This window comes from Syngnathoides biaculeatus, chromosome 10 (genome assembly GCF_019802595.1).
Source record: "Syngnathoides biaculeatus isolate LvHL_M chromosome 10, ASM1980259v1, whole genome shotgun sequence".
NCBI classification, from domain to species: Eukaryota; Metazoa; Chordata; class Actinopteri; order Syngnathiformes; family Syngnathidae; genus Syngnathoides; species Syngnathoides biaculeatus.
Window position 1 is genome coordinate 22,446,885 of NC_084649.1, and position 25,003 is coordinate 22,471,887.

At 44.5% G+C, this 25,003-nt stretch overlaps 3 protein-coding genes across 4 annotated transcripts; 2 read left to right on the forward strand and 1 right to left on the reverse strand.

The window, feature by feature from the left end:
- The first annotated feature begins 23 nt into the window (after positions 1 to 23).
- bloc1s1 (biogenesis of lysosomal organelles complex-1, subunit 1) lies at positions 24 to 7,120 on the forward strand. Of its 2 annotated transcripts, XM_061833535.1 has the most exons (6): positions 155 to 222; positions 420 to 492; positions 1,301 to 1,397; positions 1,480 to 1,579; positions 1,665 to 2,612; positions 2,700 to 4,265. In XM_061833535.1, coding segments are annotated over exons 4-6 (1,047 nt in total). In that variant the 5' UTR covers positions 155 to 222; positions 420 to 492; positions 1,301 to 1,397; positions 1,480 to 1,481; the 3' UTR covers positions 2,701 to 4,265. The 2 variants fall into 2 exon arrangements, with proteins under 2 accessions (XP_061689520.1, XP_061689519.1); XM_061833536.1 differs by lacking the exons at positions 1,301 to 1,397; positions 1,480 to 1,579; positions 1,665 to 2,612; positions 2,700 to 4,265 and adding exons at positions 4,901 to 5,033; positions 6,897 to 7,120 and having other exon boundaries at positions 24 to 222.
- Positions 7,121 to 10,917: 3,797 nt separating this feature from the next.
- Positions 10,918 to 15,715, forward strand: rdh5 (retinol dehydrogenase 5 (11-cis/9-cis)). Its single transcript, XM_061832483.1, has 5 exons — positions 10,918 to 10,968; positions 12,333 to 12,655; positions 13,459 to 13,717; positions 14,963 to 15,126; positions 15,453 to 15,715. The coding sequence occupies exons 1-5, from the start codon at positions 10,943 to 10,945 to the stop codon at positions 15,671 to 15,673; spliced, it is 993 nt and encodes a 330-aa protein (XP_061688467.1). The 5' UTR covers positions 10,918 to 10,942; the 3' UTR covers positions 15,674 to 15,715.
- Positions 15,716 to 18,639: 2,924 nt separating this feature from the next.
- Positions 18,640 to 23,560, reverse strand: LOC133507466 (elastase-1-like). The gene is made up of 8 exons (XM_061832485.1): positions 23,453 to 23,560; positions 23,261 to 23,364; positions 22,849 to 22,949; positions 22,628 to 22,753; positions 22,395 to 22,531; positions 21,102 to 21,244; positions 19,144 to 19,293; positions 18,640 to 18,975 (listed from the first exon to the last, which is right to left on the reverse strand). The coding sequence occupies exons 1-8, from the start codon at positions 23,490 to 23,492 to the stop codon at positions 18,964 to 18,966; spliced, it is 813 nt and encodes a 270-aa protein (XP_061688469.1). The 5' UTR covers positions 23,493 to 23,560; the 3' UTR covers positions 18,640 to 18,963.
- Between the last annotated feature and the right edge of the window lie 1,443 nt (positions 23,561 to 25,003).

Genomic DNA, 25,003 nt, shown 5'->3' on the forward strand with positions numbered 1-25,003 from the left:
TGTCGTAATGTTGCATTTCTTGATGGCAAACGCGGAAGCACCCGACTGTGACATCATCACGCTGGTCTCGTGACTGTTTTGTTATGCGTTAAGTGCTATTTTGCCTGTCTTGTTGTTGTTGTTGCAACTTGCAAGTTTTTTTTAAACACAGATGAAAGAAGATGCTGTCACGTTTGCTGAAAGAGCACCAGGCAAAGCAAAACGAGCGCAAGGAGCAGCAGGGTGAGTAGAGCTGTCCGGACCCTGTTATGATTATCGGGTGCATAGCCAGACATGCTAACGGATGCTAAATAAAGCAAAAAAGCGAACGTCTAATATTTTTCCGCAATGAATATAAGTGACTGTGGTACAATATGCATGTCTCTGTCAGGTTAATAGTACTATTTTTGACATTTTGTGGTTAATGCTTCCTTTTGCAGAACGACGTCGGCGTGAAGCCATTACTGCAGCCACTTGCCTTACGGAAGCCCTGGTGGATCATCTCAACGTCGGGTAAGGACAAACTCATGTTTTTGCGGCCCTGTATGTATTTAAAATAACTCTAAATGGTTGCAGTAAATGCTCTTAAATCAGGGGCCTTCACATGATAATTTAGATTAACATTGTCTGACGTGCATCACTATAATTTGTAAGCATTGACACCATTGTAATGCTGCTTATTTATGATACATCTGCATAATCGTACACGTTACTTAGAGATTAGGGTAACAAATGTATTAAATATGAAGATGGATGGATGTACTCACTAAAATGAAGATGTCATAACTTCAGCGGGACCTGGTTGTCATAAAAAAAATTATTACTTGTCAATACAATCTTTTAAGTGACATTTCTGACAGTCATTACTGATATGAAAAAGTTAATCAACATGTAGTGCATGTATAATAAATTTGCTGCTTGTTCGTGGGCGTTGTGTCTCCCGCTGTAAAGATTGCACACAGCTAAGTACGAGGTATATTCAAATTCATATGGCTCTTTTTTTGTTGTTGGCGCAACTGAAGCACAGAGCAAAAAATGGCAGATCTTGATTTTGGCGCAAGCGTAAGACTCACTGAGCCTTTTTGCCGATTTGGAAGACCGGTCTGCACCAAACTGGGTGTCTCGGCGCGACAAGGGTGTGTCCCGTTAAGTAACAATTTGGTGGCTGGAGGTCAGGCTAAACCTACGCCTGCTCAGACCACGTTGAACTTTTGGCGCCGCTCTCGTGCAATTTTGGTGAATTTGACACCACCGCAAGCGCACAGCCGCCGGTACAACGCAGACTAACAGGATCACGCCATTCTCGGCAAATCCCGAACAGCCGCAGGTGCCGGGCGGCAGCCATAAATCCGAGGACTGCCAGAGTGTAAGCCAGCAGCAGAATCTAGCAGTGATAAAAGGACGTCGAAACCGAAAAAGTAAGTCACGTTGCTTTTGTTTTGACATAATGATGCGTTTGAAGACTACCTCGATATCATTTGGGTATGTCCCCACTTGCAGCCATGGAGTACATAATAGGTCGGAGACGGCGGCGGCCGTACAGGGAGCGAGTGTATCGCCGCCGTATCTCCTTTTTGCGGATGACGGAGCAGGACTGCAGGTGTGCAAGGGAAACATCGTCTGAGCGTTCGTATCGTTTATTCATGCCACTCGCGGACTTGATCTCCCCTCTATAAATGTTCCAGAAACACGCTCCACCTGTCCAGGGAGGTGGTGCAACAAATCTGCCGCATTGTGGCCACCGACCACCGGCACGACCCGGGCCCCTGCGCTCTCCCGGTGGCTGTCAAAGTTACGGCGGCTCTGTCTTTCCTCGCCGCCGGGTCTTTCCAACACACGGTGGCCTCCGTTTCGGGGCTCAGCCAGGCCGCCGTCGGCGCGGCCGTCCATGCGGTTTCCTCCAGCCTGGTCCGACACGCGAACGAACAGATACTCTTCCCGATGTCACCCGAGAGCCAGATGAGAACCAAGCAGGATTTCCTCCTGAAATACGGACTCCCCGGGGTTCTGGGCGCTATCGATTGCACTCACGTGCAGTTGCGCGCGCCGGATTCCAAAGCTGTCACTTATGTGAACCGTAAGGGGGTCCACTCCATTAATATCCAGGTGATTTGTGATGCCAACTGCCTGGTGACACATGTGTATGCCAACTTTCCTGGATCTGCGCATGATTCGTTCATTCTGGACAATTCTGTCATCCCTTCGGTCTTCGAAGGGGACGCCCCCTCGGACGGGTGCCTGCTCGGCGACAACGGCTACCAATTAAAACCGTGGCTGATGACGCCCTTTGCTCCGCCCACGACCAAAAGGCAGCGCGCTTACAACCAAATTTTTGGCCGTGCCAGGTCGGTCATCGAAAGGACGCTCGGTCTCCTCAAAATGCGCTTCCGGTGTCTGGATCGATCGGGTGGGACGTTACAGTACAGCCCGAAGAGTGTCAGTGCGTTTTTCGTAGCTTGCTGTGTTCTGCACAACATCGCTACACGCCACGGGTGTCACTTTGACCTCTCAGAGGAGACGTTACACGAATTAAGACGGAGGGAGGCGGAACTGCATGTGCCGTTTCGCCATGGAGATCTGCAGAGTGGACAGGAGAGGAGGGACCGCCTGGCTGCGAGCCTGACTCATGAATGGTGAGTCAACGCATGTGACGACGAAAGTCATTGTTTTTATTTACGGAAGCAACAAGCTCTAAAAATCTCCACGCATCTTCTTCACAGAGCCCACATGTGCCTTACCGGGCTCGGGGCTGGATGTGGCGCTGCAGTTGGTGTGTGCAAGCGAAACGCCACCCGCTGGAGATCCGGTGTGATGGTCTGAGCGCTCCCCCGTGCTGAGAAATCCCCTTGGGATTCATGCGTGTAGAATTTTTTGGAATTTTTCTACTTCCATGCCAGTCTGAAACTTCCCCATCTATGCTTCTTCCGCGTGTTCACTTTTGCTCCGCGCGCATTTCGTCTCACAAAGCCGAACCCGGTGAATGAAAGCGCTGCATGCCGGTGACGATATAAGCGGTCACTCACATTTGACGGGCGCTCGCAAATCTGCACAGTCGAGCACGAAAAATCACGCACGGAAAACGTGTCGAAAAAAATGGATATTGAAAGAGGTCGCTTATTTTGTGTAGTCTTGACATTAATTTACATGTTTAGTTCATAATCAAGCCTGCTCCAAAACAACCAGGAAACAGGAAATGCAAGTTAACCGTACTGAGCATGTACGGAAGTTAGGCCGAAAGCGCGAGAGCATTCACTTAAAGGCGCGTTCTAGCAAGCCAGCCTCCTATTTACGGCAGTCCCGTGGTGCGTGACCCCCCCCCACACACACACAACAATATGTCAAATGCTTTTTCCAATGTATCGCTAGCTTGTTGCCACGTACGCCAATTATGTTGACGTAAACTTTCAGCATTTTCAAGGCATAGATATTCCTTGACAGGCCAGCGCATTAAACTTTTCTTCAGATGAAGTTCGTCCGGTGAAGAATTTTTATCGATGAGAAATTTTAAATACCGTTTTACATCGTGTTCTACTAATATCAGTTGAAATTGGAAATGATCATTTCTGAGTTTGAAATTCTAGCCATGTATTTGTTTATTTTTTTTGTTTTTTATTTAGAGTTATGTTATATTAATCCAGTAAGTTATTTTAAGGCCATCCCTAATCACACCTGCAACGTTATCTGCGAGCATGACTGACCACACCTGTACATTTTTCAAAGGTGAGGTAATTTCAGCGCGTGAAAATGATGTGACACTTACTTTCACTATCCCAAATGCGCCTTAATCACCGAGCCGGAACAATCCCCTGTTGATTCTTGTTCAATGCTGGAATGTGCTTTCCAGTGGATAAATGACGAACAATACGTTCGCATTTGTTTCTGTATTCTTTCCTTCGCTGTGTTTCGGCTTTGTGAGACGTCCACAGCGAAATGCGCGCGGATCGAAAATGAACACGTGGAAGAAGCACGGATGGGGAAGTTTCAGACTGGCACGGAAGTAGAAAAATTCCCAACAATTCAAAACATTCCACGCTCCTGCGCATTAACCCGAAGAAGACCTTTCAGCACTGGGAGCGCTCAGACCGTCACACCGGGAACACGGCGTTCTCCCACGGTCGGACCCGGTCACTCCACCGCGTTCGTCAGTCCCCACGTCGTCTTCATCCTCCTCCACCTACGTGGCTCGGGACACCCTGGACTTTGCATAAAGACATTCAGCAGAATGATCTCACTACTTTTTAGTGAGCTTTTGATGATGTGCCAATAAAGTCTTTCCACGTTCTGCATGTGGCATGATCAGCTTATTGATATCGCTCAAACTAAACGCTCAGTGAGCAGATTCATTCATTTGTGATTTCCATGCGCTTCCATTTGAACGTACGACGCGTGTGTTGACCTCCCAGATGACCAAATCATTTTCTTCCTGACGAAAGATTCGGTTCTTTGCTCCACCGTGTCGAGGCGTGTGATTCGTGCGCCGCATTTAAAGGGAACGGGAGGAGAGGCTGTGATAGGACACGATCGAAGTTGTCTGTCCTCACGCCCACTAGACGCAGAGGTTGCTCGTCATCACGCCTCCGAGTTTTCGTTTGCCAAGTTATAAGAAGCTGGTCTCATGCCTGTGTGCATATTTACGCCAATCACAAAAATAGAGCCTATAGTGTTTATTACATCATATTTGCAAAACAAAATAGAAATAGAGCCAATACAAAATAAAGGAGCCTGGGTTCGTGTGAAGTGAAAACCTGGTGCAATAGAAACATATGAGGGAGAAGGAAGCCGCTGTAATACAGTAAGGAAAATATAAGTTATTGAGCAAGTGTGCAAATCATGTTCTGATTCCTTCTTCCTTTATCAAATCTGAAACCTGCGGCTGAAGTGTTTGTGGTGCCCTCTGAGCCGACGTGCTTGTCGTTTTCAGCGTGGCTCAGGCGTACGTCAACCAGCGCAAGCTCGACCACGAGGTGAAAACCCTGCAAGTGCAGGCCGGTCAGTTTTCCAAGCAGACGGCGCAGTGGATCAGCATGGTGGAGGGCTTCAATCAAGCCCTGAAGGTAACGTTTCCGAGCATGCGTGAGCATCCATCCGTTTTCTATGCTACTTATCCTCACGAGGGTCGCAGCTATTCTATCCCAGCACACCCTGAAGTGGTTGCCAGCCAATCACAGGGCACATGGAGACAGACTACAGGCGCACTCACAAATCACACCTAGGGGCAATTTAGTGTCCAATTAATGTTGCATGTTTTTGGGATGTGGGAGGAAACCGGAGTGCCCACCCGGAGAAAACCCACGCAGGCACGGGGAAAACATGCAAACTCCGCACAGGCGGGGCTGGGTTCGAACCCGGGTCCTCAGAACTGCGCGGCCAATGCTTTACCAGGTGTTCCACAGCATGCTGCTGTGAGAACAGTAATAATCAATTTCATATATAGAGCCGTTAATCACAAAAGAGTATGGAACATCTCCTGGTCTAAACCCCTAAAGCATCGGTGTCAAACTCATTTTTGCCCCGGGCCAGATTGTAGTTATGATTTCCCTCAGAGGGCTGACCCGAATCATCATATTCACACTTGAGATTTATGAACTAGTTTTGAAATCAGAAATCAAGCGTGATGTTTTTTTTTTTTTTTTTATCCATTGTTCATGTTCGGTAACAAAAATGTTTATAATATCTCAACATGATCATTTATGATCTATGACAATTTGAAACGGGACATATTTTCACAAGAATCACAGATTTTGACACCGATGATTTGCCTTTGCGGGCCACATGAAATCATGCGGCGGGTCGGATCTGGCCCCCGGGCCTTGAGTTGGGCACCTGTGCCCTATAGGAAGAGAATAACCCTTTCGTGTGTGTGTGTGTGTGTGGGGCGCGCCCAGTAAAATGGGCCAAAATCCAGATCTCTCTGTGTCAAAATCAAAATTTAAACATTTCTACATAGGTAACTGCTCTAATTTCTTTGGTGTGTGCATTCCAGACTAATGATTCCCTTATAGCAGGGGTGTCAAACTCATGTCTGTCGCGAGCCACATCGTAGTTACGATTTCCCTCAGGGGAGGCGTTAGGACTGTGAATCCATGAAAATCTTTGGCCTTGTGATATTTCGTTTTGAATCAGAAATCAAGCGTCATGGGTTTGCCAACTATTGTTCATGTTTGGTAACACACAAAAATGCTTGCGATATCTCAACGTTATCGTTTATGATATGACAATTTGAAATTTTGCAACAGATTATCACAAAAAAATCATGGAAGTTGATATGCATGATTTGCCTTCGCGGGCCACATAAAATCATGGGGCAGGCCAGATCCGGCCCCCGGGCCTCCAGTTTGACACCGGTGCCTTACAGGGAATGTTCTCGAACTTGATGGATGTGTTGAGACTGATTTCTCTTTTCGGTTGCTTATTTGAATAAAAGAATCAAGACAAGTTACATAATCAACCTCACGTGGTGTACACACGTACAGAACTAAATCCTCATCCTGTGGTTTGATATTCAAGGCTGATTTATTTCATTTTTTCCCCCACTTTTCTGTCTGGTTGGATACCCATCGAGCTAACAATCGTAAATGTTAAACGCGCTGAACATTTACGACGACTAATCTGATATAAAAGGAGGCCGATCGAGTGGAATCTTCGTCTTCCACTACCAGAACTGCTGATTCTGCTGCGGTGTATTTTCATTTTTCTCCGATTTTAGCTTCAAGTAATGATGCTTATTCTCTTGATCTGAGCAGATTTAACATGTAGTAAAAGCATTTAATGAATAACTGATCTTATTTCCTGTCCTCTGTGCTCTAATACTGACTTGCTCCTTACAAAAGGTTGAATAGTAGGTAGGATTTGAAAAATGTGCGAACAGGAACAGCTATCAGAGTCGGCTGAACGGTACAATTTTGTTTTGAAAACAGGAAATTGGCGACGTGGAGAACTGGGCCCGCAGCATCGAAATGGACATGAGGACAATCGCCACAGCGCTGGAGTACGTGCACAAGGGTCAGCTTCAGTCCGCCCCCTCGTAGGTGCTTCGGGCCGAGGCGCAGCAATGCTAACAAGGAGCGGAAAACAACTAAATGTGACGTCGACGTGTCGGGCAAAAAGTGCGACTTGTGAATTTTGAGAATAAAGAATGAAGACTGACAACTTGCTTCGTCACGTTTTTTTTTTTTTTTCATCGTCAGTACGACATTTGTCCGCTCACGAGCATGTTGGCTTATTGACAACATTGACGTGAGCACGACTGACACACCTGATGATGGATTTCAAAGCGTGATGAAGAGTGTTTGTCTCGAATCAGACATGTCAGTATCAATGTGTCATATCTATGAAACCATTAATTGGACACACGAAATTGCCCCTAAGTGTGATTGGTTCTCTGTCTCTATGTGCCCTGCGATTGGCTGGCGACCAGTTCAGGGTGTACCCCGCCTCCTGCCCGCTGACAGCTGGGATAGGCTCCAGCAGTCCTGCTACCCTCGTGAGGATAAGCGGAAAAGAAAATGGATGGATATCTATGAAGCCTATGTGCTAAGTGTCAGTTTTGATTTATTATTCTTTTAATAAGATCAAAATTAAGGAAAATGTTTTGATTACATTGACTAAACCTTCATCAAACTCGAAGAAGTACAATTGCAACAACAGGAACAAGCTACTGTTGTAGTAGAACTGCATTTCTACAACCCCCCCAGCCACATGGGGTTGAGTTCCCCGTGCACTGCTGGGCCAATGACAAATGTGTTTTTATTTTAATTATTATTATTTGTATTTTTCTCTCACTGAAAGTTAATTGGGGTTAACCGCAGCCTAAATCAGCTTGTTTGGCAGTCATCTGTGAATGGCCCGAAACTAGTCCAGGTTGTACCCCGCCACTCTCGCCCAAAATTCAGCTGTGAGAGGCGCAACTCGCCAGTAAAGCGAAGCGAACCGTTATTAAAAATCGACAAGTGGTTGGCTAGCTTTCCAGCTGTCTCAAATAAGTTTCAACATTTGTGCAGCGTGTCGTTACCTTCAAACATATCCATCCATCCATTTTCTTTGCCGCTTATCCTCATGAGGGCACATGGAGACAAACAGCCGCAGTCACAATCACATCTAGGGGCAATTTAGAGTGTCCAATTCATGTTATATGTTTTTTTTTTTTTTTGGGGGGGGGGGGGGGGGAATGTGGGAGGAAACCCACGCAGGCACAGGGAGAAGATGCAAACTCCCCACAGTCGGGTCCGGGATTGAACCCGGGATCTCAGAACTGTGAGGCCAACTCTTTACCTGCTGATCCACTGTGCCGCCACCTTCAAACATATAACACCTTTAAATATTGCAAAAAGCTTTCACGTGGGATTGCCTCAACTAACACATTTAGATAAAAGCCGTATTGTGTTACAGCAAACCAAAAGAACACCGATGCCGACGTAATTTGGAAGTCGTGCGGTACTGCGCAGCAACGAGAAGTTTGCTAATCTAAATGGCTCGGACGATAATTCTCGCTTTTCTCCTCAAAGTGCAACTGTGCACAAAGCAAATGCCTGAATGGATTTTTGGATTAGCAATCGTGAACTTGTCTTAAGGGATAAAGGAGCAGCAGCAGCAGCAGCAGCAGCGCGAGTGAAAGCTTTTCTTTCTGAGCGGCCTCCTCGGGTTGGGACGAGAGGGGAACGGGAGAAAGGCAACAACCACAAAAAAAGAAAAAACAAAATGGAGTCCTCACTTCCTGAAACAGGAAAAAGGTAAGATGAAAGTTATTTTGATACACTCAAATGACTGATCAATTTTTCCTAATATGAAATCACCTTCAATTCTCAAACGGTGCGGGAAATTATCCAATTTCACCAAACTGATCTGATATTTATTTGTTATCAATCTATTCCATCAGCATATAGTGATCAGAACATTTGGATGCTTTACCACTAAATAACAGAATAATGAATTTGTGCACTCACTTTTGGTGACATTTTTTGATCGGTGGTTCGTGCCGTGTGATTTGATTCATGTAAAATATGTGACCAGGCAGTAATAATATGAAGTATCTGTCATGTTTCCATGTTTTTCTTATGGCGGTACAGTTGTGCATCTTTAAAGCCCAAGTGTCATGCCTATAGACATTCTAAAATAAATATTGTAACGCAAAATACTTGTAACATTATTCACTTCAGTGTCTATACGAAAAAATAAATATGAGTGGAGAGCGCGTCATCCATGCGCAAAGTTGCGGAAGTCTCAATTGACATCCAAATGGTCGCCATATTGGCTGCCATCTTCTGTCCGTGACATCACACTGGGACATTCGCCAATGAAAACACGCTGTGGCCCCGACTATGGGAGACGAACGCGCCCCTTCTGACACGGAAGCACTTTTCGAAGAAGAGAACATCTCACAACCGATTGAAGTGACAGGGGCAATGTTAGCCTATCGTTTCGAGACATATGTAGATGATATGCGGATCACAGCCAAACCGCATGCGGCCAAACCACCTCCCTGACCGAGCCACCTCCGCAGCGGCGATAAAAACACTGCCCGCGAGTGACGACGACCCCACGGCCGAACCGCCTCCCCGTTCGACCCACCTCCGCGGCAGAGATGAGCCACCACCACCCGGCGCCGCAACAAGCCACCCCGGCGCCGCGTGTCCGCTGATAATGGCTTCGGCCGGGGTAGCACATTGAGACATTTAGAACCCTTGACTTACGGATTACGTCCACCCCCCAACTATTACATTTTTTTAGTAGCTGTATACAAACCTAGCTGTCATTTGGAACCCACGGAGCTCTCGTCCTTTGTACCCGTGCAATCCATTTTTCACGACGAACTGGGTATTTTTGTATGTAGTAGAGTAAGTATGCAGAATCAATCCATCCTCCCGAGTGTTCGAACAATATCCAGCAGTACAATGCGCCGACATTTTGGCTAACACGAAGGAACAACGAGCTACTTTCCCGCAGGTAAAACTAATAGAAACAAATGAGTCCGCTTCAGTGCGCCACTGCCCTGTACGTCACTTCCTGCGTCTTCTCGAAAACAAATCCCCCGAGAGGATTTTAATGGCGGGAGTTACAAAAAGCCATATACGTCAAAATCATGTTTTGTGGTGGAAAAAAAAAATGGATGGGTCCACACCGGCTGCCGTTTTTTCATTAATAACATACTGAAAATTATGCATTTCATGACAGTGGACCTTTAAAGTGTTGATCTCACAGTTCTGAGGAACCCGGGTTCAATCCCGGCCCCGCCGGTGTGGAGTTTGCATGTTCTCCCCGTGCCTCTGTGGATTTTCTCTGGGCACTCCGGTTTCCTCCCACATCCCAAAAACAAGCAACAATAACTGGACACTCTAAATTGCCCCTACGTGTGATTGTGAGTGCGACTGTTTGTCTCGATGTGTCTTGCGATTGGCTGGCGACCGGTTCAGGGTGTACCCTGCCTCGTGCCCGTTGACAGCTAGGATAAGCTCCAGCACACCAGAACTGTGAGGACAACACTTTAGAGCTGCTCCACCTTGCCGCCGATTCCGAGACAGTCATTGCGATTTTAACTGGCTAGTTTAGCAAAAATTGATACATTCTGGCATTCAATGCAACAATTCGAATATAGAAATGTATCCCTCCACTGCCACTACTAATAAGGCTGGAATTTTTTTTTCTAGTATACTCTAAGCAGCTCTGTCACGGGCATTACGTGTCCACTTACAAACAATTCACCCTCTCTAACCCCCCACCATCCCTCACAAAATGCCTTTCAGTCTTTCATAAGACTATTAAGCAACGATTGCTTACGTGGCCCCAAACAGGAAGGTACGAGTAGCGTACGTGCGCAGAAATTAGCGCCACGCGTTACAATGAGACTTTGCACTATTATGAATTCAATTCCTTTCTCATAATATTGTCCCACCCCACCCCCCACCCCCCCAAATCCAGTCCTGTAGGTGACACCGAATTCACTTCGGAGCCTGAAGCCAGCGCAGACATGGACTTTGTTCACAGTCTTTTAGGGTAAGAAGCGTTTAACCTAACCTGTTGATGTGCTGCGGAACCAACGGGTCACATCGACGCGTTTGAAAGTTTGAAAAGTTGCTTTTCAGTGGGAAACTTCTGCTCAGCTCGTTAAGTGGAATCAACAATTTGCAAGATGGCAAGATAATGAGTGGCTGTGATTTATGATTAAGAATGCCATAGGTCTAATTGACCCAGGATTGTTGTTGCTAAATTAAAAAAAAAAAAAAACGCACAAAAAAAAAATACATAACTACGTAATTTTGCAAGTGAAGCAAACTACATCCACCAGGTGGCACTGTGCTGAAAAAAGCTTGTTTATCTTTAGTTCAGATTCCAATAGATTCTATTTAATACGATTTTTAATCCTTCTCAACGTGTTATTTTTTTATGACTGCGTGTAATATGACATTTGATTAGTTTTGGGGTGGCTTGTTCCCGACAAATTTTGCCTAGCAACAATTAATCGAGCAGGCGGAAGTATCAGTGCAAATCTGCGTTGCATTTCAATTTCAGTTTTGCGATAAATCATGGATGGTTTGTGATTACTGTATATATTCATGGATCTCAAGAATTGAGAATATTGTGCATTTAAAATTTTATTTTGTATTTTTTTTATTGGCTACAGATAATGAGATGAAAAAACAAATCTCAACCAATTAAAATTTGACAAGGGAAACAATAAAAAATGTTTTTTTAAGAGTCATTTGGCCTTCTGAAAAGTATTTTCCTGTGTTGAATGGGTTTATAAAATATCACTTTATTAATTGAAATATGGCGGCATGGTCAATCAGCTGAAAAGCATTGGCCTCACAGTTCTGAGGTCCCGGGTTCGATCCCGGCCCCACCTGTGTGGAGTTTGCATGTTCTCCCCGTGCCTGCGTGGGTTTCCTCCCACATCCCAAAAAAACACGCGACATTTATTGGACACTCTAAATTGCCCCTAGGTGTGATTGTGAGTGCGGATATTGTCTGTCTCCATGTGCCCTGCGATTGGCTGGCGACCAGTTCAGGGTGTACCCCGCCTCCTGCCCGTTGACGGCTGGGATAGGTTCCAGCACTTTCCGCGACCCTCATGAGGATAAGCGGAAAAGAAAATGGATGGATGGGTGGGCTTTTTACATGGGAAACAATAAAAAAGTTTTTTTTAAGAGTCAATTAGCCTTGTTGAATGAGTCTATAAAATTTCAATTTATCAATTGCAATACTGTATTGAAACGTGTACTTTACCATTTTCAAATGTATGATTCTATATTCGAGGTAAAATAAAAATGTCGGTGAGACCTGGTATGCGCCTATTATTTTTTGCTAAACGTCACTGAAAGTATGGAGTACATTTGTGGAATATAATATTTTTCCTCCAGGGACAACGCGTGGCTGTACATCAGCGCCGCCTTTGCGGTGCTGTGGATCGCGGCGTGGCTGTACAGAGACAGCCTGGAGATCGAGGACGTGACCGACAAATACGTCTTCGTGAGCGGCTGCGACTCGGGCTTCGGAAACCTGCTGTGCAAGAAGCTGGAGCGCAAGGGCTTCCACGTCCTGGCCGGCTGCCTCACCGAAAAGGGCGCCGAGGAGCTGAGGAAGACCACCGGGCCCTACTTGAAGACGGTGCTGCTGGACGTGAGCAGTCAGGACAGCATCCAGAAGGCCATGGAGTGGACCAAAAAGGAGGTTGGCGAACATGGTGAGCGGTTATTAATAAACATTTTCCGCTCTCTTCTCTTGCTGCCTAATGCATTGGTGTCAAACCTAAAGCGCGGGGGCCAGATGCGGACCACCACAGGATTTATGTGGCCCGCAAAGGCAAATCAACTTTAAACTCCCATGATTCTTGTGAAAATCTTCACCGACATTTCAAATTGTCAGATATATAAATGATAATGTTGAGATATTATAAGAATTGTTGTGTTACCAAACATGAACAATAGTTGAAAAACCCATTCCTCTTGATTTCTGATTCCAAAAAGTAGTTGAGAAATCAATCCATCTATCCATCCATCCATCCATTCAATTTCTTAGCCGCTTATCCTCACAAGGGTCATGGGGAGCGCTGGAGCCTATCCCAGCTGTCAACGGGCAGGAGGCGGGGTACAGACTGAACTGGTTGCCAGACAATCGCAGGGCACATAGAGACAAACAGCCGCACTCATAATGACACCTTGAGGCAATTTAGGGTGTCCAATTAATATTGCAAATTTTTGGGATGTGGGAGGAAACCGGAGTGCCAGAGAAAACCCACACAGGCACGGGGAGGAAATGCAAACTCCACACAGGTGGATGCGGAATTGAACCCGGGTCCTCAGAACTGTGAGGCCAACGGTTTACAGCTGATCCACCGTGCTCCCTCGTTAAGAAATTTCATGTGTAAATATGAACGATTTTGATGCTTTCACAGCGATTACGGCGGTCTGAGGGAAACCGGGACAACAATGTGGAGGATTGTGAACGTGATAATCGTCCCCCTTTTCTGTTACCCCCCCCCACGAGGTCTGTGGGGTATCGTAAACAACGCCGGGCGCTCTCTGCCCATGGGCCCCACCGAGTGGATGAGGGTGGAGGACTTCCACGCCACGCTGAAGGTCAACATGAACGGCGTGATCGGGATGACCGTGACCTTCCTGCCGCTGGTCAAGAAGGCCCGCGGGCGGGTGGTGAACGTGGCGTCGGTGCTGGGCCGGGTGGCGGCGAACGGCGGCGGCTACTGCATCTCCAAGTTCGGCGTGGAGTCTTTCTCCGACTGCCTCAGGTGAGGCGACCCGCTCGTGACGAGAGTTAAAGCTCTTTGGAATGCCCGCACGGCTCGGGACAAAAGCTGCTTTGTTTTACTAAGTCCGGACCGCCATATTGGATCCCGTGGTGCCATGTAATGGAAAATGTACTTTTTAATTGTTTCGATAGAAACGTTTTACAACTGGTAAATCATTGGCCTCACAGTTCTGAGGTCCCGGGTTCGATCCCCGTTTTCCCCGTGCCTGTGTGGGTTTTCACTGGGTGGGCACTCCGGTTTCCTCCCACATCCCAAAAACATGCAACATTAGTTGGACACTCTAAATTGCCCGTAGGTGTGATTGTGAGCGCGACTGTTTGTCTCCATGTGCCCTGCCATTGGCTGGCGACCAGTTCAGGGTGTACCCCGTCCCCTGCCCGTTGACAGCTGGGATAGGCTCCAGCACTTCCTGCAACCCTTGTGAGGATAAGCAGCTAAGAAAATGGATGGACATTTTACTCTTTTGATTTTTATTAGGCACTCTAAAATAAAAAAATGTATATTATTTTGTTATTTGACGAGCTATATTATCTACTAATATTTGTTAACAAACCTCTTTGTGAGATTAACCAGACAAAAATTAAATAATTAAAAAAATCAAAGTAAAATTGAAATATGAATTTTTTTTTCAGTTACTTCTGTTACCTGATTATTTAAAACTAATATTAATAATAATCAGCCACTTTTTCCTTTTGTTTTTTTTATGTCAATTGTAGATAAAAGTAAATAATGCTACACGGATTGGTTGGTACATAGTTATACAAGTATTAATAATCTCTGTGTGAAATGGGTCGAAAGTGTAATTAAGCAGCTATTCACAGTTCTAATCTTTTGGTAGTCTGCCGATATCGAATCTAAACGTTTCTATGAATTCTAAATTTGACATAACAAATGCCCGAGTGGTTATCACGGCGGCATGGCGGCGCAAGGTGGAAAGAGTTGGCCTCACTGTTCTGAGGTCCCGGTTTCGATGTGTTCTCCCCGTGCCTGCGTGGGTTTCCTCCGGGCACTCTGGTTTCCTCCCACACCCCAAAAACATGCAACATTAATTGGACACAAAATTGCCCCTAGGTGTGATTGTGAGTGTTATTGTGCTATTTGACAAAGTGTAATTCAGTGTTGGGTTCTGAAGTGCTGCCTCCGCAAGTGAAAATCGTTGCATTTGCCCTCCCCCCCTTCAAAGTCATTTATAATGTGATAAGATGTGTCATGGTCTGTCCATAGGAGAGATATCAACTACTTCGGGGTGAACGTGTGCATCATCGAGCCGGGCTTCTTCAAGACGGCCGTGACCAGCCTGGAGCCCATCGAGAGTGAGTTGCACCGCTTGTGGAACCAGCTCAGCCCCGAAGTTCAGGCCAGCTACGGGGACAAGTACCTGGACAAGTGTGAGCAGCACACGCTGGAACAAAATTCACACACCTGTCAAAACACCCACAAAATCTAATTGCATTGAAAAAAGGTAAAAAAATATATATATATAATAATGTTCATTTGCAGTTCTTAAAGTTTTGCGGTACAGTGCATTGGTGTCAAAGAAGTATGTTTAAATGATACATCTCAACTGAGAGAAAAGCCATAAGCAATAAGCCAGGGTCGAGCTCAGTTTAGCCTGGGTTGTTAGCAGAGGTTCAAGGGGAGACTTTGTCTCATTTCGCACGGACTTTACAACTACAAAAAAAGTAAAACTACTCGCCACTCGATGTCGTTGCAGACATTCGGATCCAGCGCTTCATCATGAACGCCATCTGCGACTCGGACCTGACCAAGGTGACCTTCTGCATGGAGCACGCGCTGACCGCCGTGTACCCTCGCACCCGCTACAGCGCCGGGTGGGACGCCAAGCTCCTGTGGATCCCGCTGTCGTACATGCCGGCCTGCGTGGTCGATGTGGGGCTCAAACTGGTTCTGCCCCGGCCGTCCAAGAGTGTCTGACCGCTGATCGTTTCAGCTGCCCTCCGTGGTGCCGGTGATGCTGTAAAAAGATGGATCCTCATTTATAGTGCTTAGTAATTTGATCTATAATTACAAATGTATTCATAAATTCGCTCGATCGTGTCATAAATTTCAACTGAATAAATAAGATATTGTAATGTGCATTTTGACGTATTATATGGGTTCCGTCATGAGAAGCAGTGTGGTTGATCAAATAAAGTGCCTTTTTTTTTTTTAAATGTGCTGCCTTTATATATCCATCCATCCATTTTCTATGCCGCTTATCCTCACAAGGGTCGCGGGAGTTCTGGAGCCTATCCCAGCTGCCGCCGCCTTTATATATATTTATGTATAACGCGGTGAGGACATCACAGTTGACGCACCGATCAAGTTGTTGCGGCACTAATGAGTGAAGCGACATCTACAAACTTTGTTCTTTGTCTTCCTTCCCAGCCGAGAGGTGTGGTGAAATCGAATGAATTAAATTATTATTCAGAACAGTAAAAAAAATAAATAAATGTATGCATTTTGTTTGGAACAACACAGCAATTCAAGCCATTAACAAAACAGATGCTTATAGGTGGGATACTTCAACATGAAGTTATAAAATACAAATATGTGACGGAATTTTCATTGTTTTTTATACAAACGATACTGTATATTTTTTGGCAAATATTAAAATGTTGGATTTGAGAGAACATTTATTCATAAAACCCGGGAAAAACAAGAAAAGGTAGCGGGCAGAGGTAGCCTACAAGGTGGTAAAATGACAAAAAAGTTTTGGATGAATTATGTAAGAAGAGTTATTTAGAAAAATCAAGAAAAACAAGACAAAGAACGTAATGGGGAGCAACATCTTCATTGTAGCACACCACAGTAAAGACAAAGACTAAAATATTTGATTTAGCATGTGAGAATATTTACTCACCCCCCCCCCCCCCAAAAAAAAAAATAGTGGGATGAGAGCGCTTCCCTGTAGTACACCCCACTATAGTAAAAAAATTAAAATGTTGGATTTACTATGTGACGGCAATTTTATTCTTTTGTATAATTTCACACCAGATGGGGGGAGTAACACCACACTCTTTGTATACAAACAATTAAAAAAGAACATTTTCCGTGATATGTCCCCATTAAGACTACTAATATGAAATAATAATGACAAGGCCTTGGAGATTATGCCACAAGAGCTGCTGTGTCAATTTATTAATAATGAACATGATGACTGTCCCCTCTGCAGTAGACTGTAGTGAAATTTCTGTTTTTTATTGATTGAAATGAAGAAAGCAACATGCAGTGGTGTCATGTTGTACAAAAAGCCTCTCGGTGGTACCTGACACTGTGTCGTTCTCGTTCGTGATCCGAACAGAGCATTAGTCCCACAACATCAGCGCCTTGAAGACAAACGAAAGATTTTTGGGTCAATCGTCATTTCGTGACTGTGTTGCATTATTCACGCGCTATCGTGTGTCCCCCCCCCCCCAGGTTCCAGTCAGAAAACAAAAACGGGCAAAATTTTTGCTTTTCGATACTTCACGAGAGAACGCGAGAGAGGAAAGTAAAATCCTCAAAATGTTTTGTTTTGATACTTCATCCAACTTTGCACTCAGCAGCCAACATGAGATAAAGCTGGCTGTACAATAACAGTCCATAAAATACAACGCAACAAAAATCTTGCTGTCAAAAATGTGTACATTAATAAGTTCAATATTGCGGTTGGTGGCAATTTTTTTTGCCTTATGGAGATAAAAGTCCACAATCAAGGAAATAACACTTCTTTTTCGTTTATGGTTAAGTTAGATGATAACTTTACTCATTTATCTCGTCCCAAAAATGGGACCCTGCTCGCGAGATGGTACTTGGGTTTTCTTAGTGGATCGTCCCAAAAACCAGAATCACAATAAAACACTTAAATATTTTGATATACTGAAGGATATAATGTGTGAAAATCATGATGTCCCAAAAATGGGACGCTGCCCACAAAAAATGGGGCTGCGTCATACAAAAAGTTGTTTCTAATATTTTGATTACCGTCTATACAAGCATAATAGTAAAACTACGACAACTACTACTACTACTACTAATGATAATAATTATAATTATTATTATTATTATAATACATGTATCATTGTTGTTTTATCAATGGAAATATTACGAATAAAAATACAATTATCATTGCTCGTTTTTATTCAAAAACGGCACTACAACCATAACTAAGAATAATATTATATGTATAATTATTATATATGTTGGCTGGCAACCAGTTCAGGGTGTACCCCTCCTCCTGCCCATTGACAGGTGGGATAGGCTCCAGCACTCCCCACGACCCTCGTGAGGATAAGCGGAGAAGAAAATGGATGGATGGATTATACATACATATATATATATATATATATTATATATATATATATATATATTATTCAGAATTTCTACATACTAAATGACTAAAAGGGGGTGTCATATGGTTGAAAAATAATCAAGTATACTTAACTGCCAGCTATAATTCACGTTTTTGTGAATTTTTGTTTGTAATTTTATTCTTATTTTACCGTGTGTGGGTCTTGACAAAAAGACGTTTACTCGGCAGATGGCGCTGTACATCTATCAAAGGAATAACAGCTGAGCTGAAACCCAGCGCCATTGAAGTAAAAAAAAAAAAAAAAAAACTATCACAATAAAATACCTAAATATAATTGTACACATTGGAGATCTGAATAAAAGTTTTGAAAAATCTTCACTTGACCATGATAACATTTCAAAATGCGAAATTATCGGTACAGTAATATTTTACCTAAGATTCCCGCAACCACAAATAAACGAGAGTGAGGGGTGCTATGGCATCCACTAATACTGCCTTGTTATGAATTTAGTGGTACGAATACGGTTTGCCAAAGTTTTAATAAATGATAATGCATATTTTTGGACATAAAATATATGTCACTAATAACAAAAGACAGGATACATACTCTTGTTTATTAAGATAAAAATAACTTCTTGGTAGTACACTGGCAGGTTAGCAAGTTAACAATTTGTTTCCACAAATATTACAATACTATCCAAAATTCCACTGTTCAGCTGCTTGATTATAATTCTGTTTTCATAGACTGTAGTGACTGGATCAGATTATTTTTGTTATTAATTGTTTTTCAAACTGTTTTTGCTGTTCCGGCCGCCGTCGATGGCTCCAAAAATCAGTCGAAGAAGAGGCAAATGCGTAATGTAGAATATTTTATTCCATATTGTATGAGGTAAAACCCGAGGGTCCTAAATGCTCCAGTCGTCTTCTTCTTTTAACCCATTATCTGTAAAAAAAAATAATAATAATAAAAAATAAAAAGTACACAGCGATGACTCATTATGGTGTGAACCAGCACTTTGCAAAAAAAAAAAAAAACTAGACATAGCGTGACAAACCAGACGACACTGAGTTCATCGGGTTGTCACGCAACAGGTCGGAGCGGAATACTGACGCTGTTCATCCAGCTGATGTAGTCGGAGACGCGGGTGAAGACGGTCGGCTTCCTGTAGGCGTTGCAGCCGGACGACGACACGAAGCTGGTCACGCCGTGCACCACCCACTTGCCGTTCACGCGGCAGTTCAGGGGGCCGCCGGAGTCGCCCTGAAAACAAAACCGCAACATTATTCCAGGGACAAGCAGTTTGGAATGTACATTTCTAAAAAAAAAAAAAAATTAATGCTCTGTAATAATCTAAATAGAATTTTTTGCAATTCAATGAACATTGTGCTGCTCCTTCTCGTGTGCATGCCTGAGCCACATAGGGCAGAATAATATAATATAATAGATAATACTATGGGCACAGTGGATCAACTGGTAAAATGTTGGCCTCCCAGATCTGAGGTTCCAGGTTCAATCCCAGACCCGCCTGTGTGGAGTTTGCATGTTCTCCCCGTGCCTGCGTGGTTTTCCTCCGGGCACTCCGGTTTCCTCCTACATCCCAAAAACCTGCAACATTAATTAATTGGAGACTCTAAATTGCCCCTAGGTGTGAATGTGAGTGCGGCTGTTCGTCTCGACGTGCCCTGCGATTGGCTGGCAAGCAGTTCAGGGTGTACCCCGCCTCCTGCCCGTTGACAGTTAGGATAGACTCCAGCAGTCTCCGCGACCCTCGTGAGGGCAAGCGGCAAACAAAATGGATGGATGAATGGATAATGACGGTCTCAGAAACTGCAGGAAAAGTAGACGTTCTTCACAGAGGATAAAGAATATATGTTTGTGAAAATTATATTTCCTGTTTACTATTCGTGTTGTACCACAGTTTCTGTTATTTAAAAGTTTATAATTATTGCAATATCAATATCATATTTTCCCAGTATATGTTAGCATTAAGCTAGTAGACTGCAAATGTGCAGTTGTTTTCGATAGACATGTAATTTTCACGTTTTATACTTAATTTGAAAATAAACTGCAACTGGAATTTTCAATGAACAAATTGAAGTGTTTTTTTTTTTTTTGAAGAATTGTTCACGATCTGCCAAACTGTGACTTGTTGTGAAAGGACATATCTCAGATTTCTCAATCACAAAAAAAAAAAAAATCACCAATGATTAGTATCCCAGTAATAACTAGTACCTCAAGAGTCGTGTCACTTGTACTTCAAGGTAGGGATGTACTCTGTCTTGGACTTCTCATTTCCCAAACAGCCCGAGACTGATACTGCTGTTCAAGCACAAGCCGGGACACGACTTATGACCCTGCTGATACAACAGTCCCTGAAGTTCTCCTCCGAAATTACTTCCCTGACAGTGACAGGTCAGCTCGCTGGGATGTACAGTACGTGGTCCAGATCACCAAGTAGTATTCCAACATCTTATCGAGCGTGCGTTTGCGTTCTTTGGACTGATGCGGAGCGGTACTGCGGTGTGTTGTACAGAGTAAATGTTTCCCGATAAAATGCTACATACATACATTTTTTTAGCTGCTTATGCTCACAAGGCTCAACGGAGTGCTAGAACCTATCCCAGCTGTCGTCGGGCAGGAGGCGGGGTACACCCTGAACTGGTCGCCAGCCAATCGCAGGGCACATCGAGACAGACAACAGTCGCACTCACAATCACAACCGAGGGGCAATTTAGAGTCTCCAATTAGGATGTGGGTGGAAACCGGAGTGCCGACCTGGAGAAAACCCACGCAAGTACGGGGAAAACATACAAACTCCCCACAGGCGAGACCGGGTTTCGAACCCCGGCCCATAGAACTGTGAGGCCAACGCTCTAGCCAGCTGCTCCACATCCTTAATTACAAGATATTCTGATAAAGACGACTATGCACTGATATTTGTTTTGATTTGGAACAAAATAAAGTCTTAAATTGTGACGTATTTGAACTGATCTAGATTCTTGCTATTTTATCGTTGGCGTTGGGTTCTGTCTGGTGTGGCGAATGAATACGATAATAAGTCTTGTCACCTGGCAACCGGACTCGCTCCCTCCGCCGGCGCAGACCATGGAGTTCTTGACCGTGCTACCCCACCATCCGTAGCTGGAGCAGGTCTTGTGGTCCACCACGGGGAGGGAGGCCTGCTTCAGCTGGGAGGACAGCTGACCTCCGGCTAGACGACGCGGTGGAAAGACAGCGGACAGATTATGGGATAAGGTGATGAGTTGTTGCTGGAATTCAGTGAGAAATCAAACTAAAATGGAAGCAACCTTGTCTGACGAGCTCACTGTTATTTATTCACCAACATTTTAAATGTGCTGCGGTATGAAAAATTGATATAACGACCCTTCAGGACCAATTGTGCGAAAATGTAAACTATCGGGTAAAACTGCCTCAGAAAAACTACCAGGCTTAGTGGGAAAATATTGCAAAAACCGTGTAAAACATTTTGGAAATCTTGAGTTATATATTTATTAATGACGATGAATGTTGCGCCCCCCCCCCCCTCCAAAAAACAAAACAAAACAAAAAAAAAAAAAACTAAAGGACCAGGAATAGAGAAAAAACTTTTGGGAAATACTTGGAAGAACCTTGCAAAAAAATATATATATATTGGGAAAAAAAGTGACCTATTAATTAATATATATTAATATTAAGAACCTTCAGGAGCAGATCTACAATTCAAAAGTTGCAAAAACATTTTTGAGAACCTTGGAGAAACCTTGCTGAATATTTTGCAAAATCTTGAAAAAGTAGAAACTATTTATTAGAAATGTTCCCAAAAACTTACTTCAGGACCTGGAGCAGAAACCTTGTGCAAACTTTTGAGAGAACCTTTAGATGCCGGGTGCAGGAACGACACTACAGTACAGAATTTTCTATGCGTGGAGAACGGTAGTAGGATTGTGAAAAACGTCTGATTAAAACTTACAAAAAACTTGTGGAAAGATGTAGGAGGATCGAGTAAAGGGTCAGATTCTGTCATGAGCCAGCGGCATGAGGGCAGACCCAAATGCAGGACTCCCAGGCAAAGGCATAATGTTCCGACTGGTTTTATTCCTAACTAAGGTCATACACAGTTTAAGCAGTCCAAGAAGGCAGAGGCACAAAAACGCTAGGCTAGAGGCAAGGTCAAAAAACATGAAACGAGGCAAAACATGGAAACATGAACAAAAAAAACGCTGTGACAGGTGTCAGACGTGGCACCGCCCAGGGCAGTGGCCTGGCCACGCCCATGACAGATTCAACCTTGTGAAAACCTGGTCTAAGACCTCGTGTAAACCTCGCAAATGTAGTAAGCGAGTGAAACGTGCGGTACTCACTCTGGGTGCGTCCCCATCCGGTGATGTAACAGGGGTTGTTGTGGGGCAAGATCTGACCAGAAGGTGGGATGGCACCCAGCTGGACGTAATTGTTGAGGGAAGCCTCAGAGGACAGACGCAGGAGAGCGATGTCCCACCTAAAGGAGACCACCGAAAAGACACCGAAAGACATTTTTTTATTAGAACGTTCTGGAAACATTCTGATGATGGAGGAAAGAAAGAGCATCGCTAACCCTCCAGCGACGTTGTTCGAGTTCCACCTGGGGTGGAGGTAGACGCGACTCACGCTCATATACTGCTCCCTACCCTCATTGGTATTGAGATTGTGCTCACCCAGAACCACACGCCAAGTCCTGGAACTGCAGTGGTGTAGAAATAGTGAGTATTTATTGTTATTTTTTTTAAAAGTCTCTACATAATCAAAAGCAACGGTCAGTCGTGTCGGTTATCTCACCGATCGACACAGTGAGCGGCTGTCATCACCCATCCTCTCTTGATCAGAGTTCCTCCGCAGGTGTGGTGGAACCTGCTGCCAGATTTGTACTGAAGAGAGATCTAATACAGCAGAGAAGACATGAAGTGCACGTTAAATGTTACGAAACGTTCTGGCCATGGGTCGGTAGAGTGTAGAGAAGGCGGGGAAATCACAAACGTACACGTTTTCCACTTTGAATTATGATCCAAAGGTTTCAGTTACAAAAAATAGAGGCCCCGGCATTGATCTCAGTGGTATGCCACACAGCAAATCAAATGATAGGGAAATGGAGGAAGCGACACCAAATTGTTGTACGTATATATTTTATCTTCATAATAGTATTGACACGTAGGACGAACTCTGACGGAATAATATACAAAGTGTACATTACCTGCCAAGGCCAGGAATTGGGTCTCGCCACCTCACCTCCGACGACTCTCTCCTCGGCTTCGTCATCCTCCAGGTACCTCGGCTCGGGCTCCGGCTCAGCCAGAACTGAGCCCAGCATGGATAAACCAAATAGTATAGTCAGCGTAGTTGTTGAGCGTGGGGACTTAAGTCGGAAGAAGTGGACAAATCTTACCCAAGGCCGCGAGAGTGGTCAGCAACAGAAACCTCAACATGTCTGCGTTCAGCCGAAAACGTGCTGCACTTCCTGTTCTTTGGGGGGCTTTTATACCGACTGGGTCTCTTGTAGCCAACGTGACCTGTCCCACCTGCGCGGATCACACGCTTATCAGAACACGGGCAGAACATTCATTTATAGAAGCGCTGACTTGGCAAACAATCCAGTTTTAATTTCCGTGACAAATCCTAGACGACGCCTCCTTTAATATTTCAGCTACTTTCATAGATCAGACATTTAATTTGGCACGCTAGCTCGATTTAGTTCAATGATGGAGTATAGGATCGAATATTTTTTCACCCCCAAATCCCTTGCTTCAAAATGGTATCAAAGCCCTGCCGAAATAGAAATCGGTCTCAAGGAAGTATGTTGAATTGATGTGTCTCAACTGAGTTTTTGGGGAGCAGCTAAAATTTAGCGTGTTTGAATCTTCACACTTTGTTCAAAATCAAAATAATCTGTATTTTTATGAATGCTTTGGGATCATAGTTTTTGGTGTGTGTATAGTTTGAGGGCCTTTCATTTGAGGTTCCCAAAAGTACTAAGAACTTAGTGAATCTTGGTTTTGAAGTTCAGTTTCAATTTTATTAATCGTTGCGTACCTGTCAACTCGTACGGTTTAGCCGTAGTTCATACAGATTTTGCGGGGAATCTTACCTATATGGCCGTATATCACAAATCATACGGATTCTGGAACTGCAGACCAAATTCCGTTCTCCCCAAAAAGTTCTCGTGGTTTCGCAAACAGTTTTTCGTCGCGGTCGGTCGAGCTCACTCGCGGAGCGTCTGCGGTCGACTTGCCGGTGTTCTGGCTCTCTATCCGTTCATACGTTTTTGTATCACACTTTAGCTGGACTGTATCCCAGGAGACTTCGGGTACGAGGTATTTTAGATCCTGGACTCGTCACCAGTCGATTAGACAGTACATTTAGATGATTCACACTTTCACACCTGTGGAAATTTTAGTTCAGTTTTTAGTTAGCTTCAGTACCTACTGTACTGCAGTACATATTGTGATTGGCTGGCAACCAGTTGAGGTTGTACCCCGCCTCCTGCCGGTTGACAGCTGGCATAGGCTCCAGGACTCCCTGCGACCCTCGTGCGGATAAGCGGCTAAGAAAATGGATGGATGGATGGATGGATGGATGGATGGAATATTTTTGCCAGAGTCACTGAGGGCAGCGTGGGGTCGATTCCAGCTCAGTGATGGTGTCGATATCTGCCTTGCAACTGACTGCCGACCAGTTTTGAAGCTAGTTGGGTTAGGCTCTGGTTCTCCTGAGGCCCTTGTGAGGATAAGCGGCTTGGATAATGACATGCCATGACATGTTAGAGGGATACACTGGTAACAGTGGGCGAGTGATATGATTCGTCAACTCGTTGGACATGACATCACACCAAGGTGAATATCAGTCCATCCACCCATTTTGCGAACCGCTTATCCTCACGAGGCTCGCAGGCATGCAGGAGCCTATCTCAGCTAACTTCGGGCGAGAGGTCGGGTCCACC

Coding starts and splice junctions, on each gene's coding strand:
- bloc1s1 (XM_061833535.1), top strand. CDS start 1,482: ATGGAGTACATAATAGGTCGGAGACGGCGGCGGCCGTACAGGGAGCGA. Junction 1,580..1,664: donor ATGACGGAGCAGGACTGCAG/GTGTGCAAGGGA, acceptor TAAATGTTCCAG/AAACACGCTCCACCTGTCCA.
- rdh5 (XM_061832483.1), top strand. CDS start 10,943: ATGGACTTTGTTCACAGTCTTTTAGG. Junction 12,656..13,458: donor AAAGGAGGTTGGCGAACATG/GTGAGCGGTTAT, acceptor CCCCCCCACGAG/GTCTGTGGGGTATCGTAAAC. Junction 13,718..14,962: donor TCTTTCTCCGACTGCCTCAG/GTGAGGCGACCC, acceptor GTCTGTCCATAG/GAGAGATATCAACTACTTCG.
- LOC133507466 (XM_061832485.1), bottom strand. CDS start 23,492: ATGTTGAGGTTTCTGTTGCTGACCACTCTCGCGGCCTTGG. Junction 21,245..22,394: donor CGGATGGGGACGCACCCAGA/GTGAGTACCGCA, acceptor CGCGTCGTCTAG/CCGGAGGTCAGCTGTCCTCC. Junction 19,294..21,101: donor GGAGCGAGTCCGGTTGCCAG/GTGACAAGACTT, acceptor TTTTGTTTTCAG/GGCGACTCCGGCGGCCCCCT.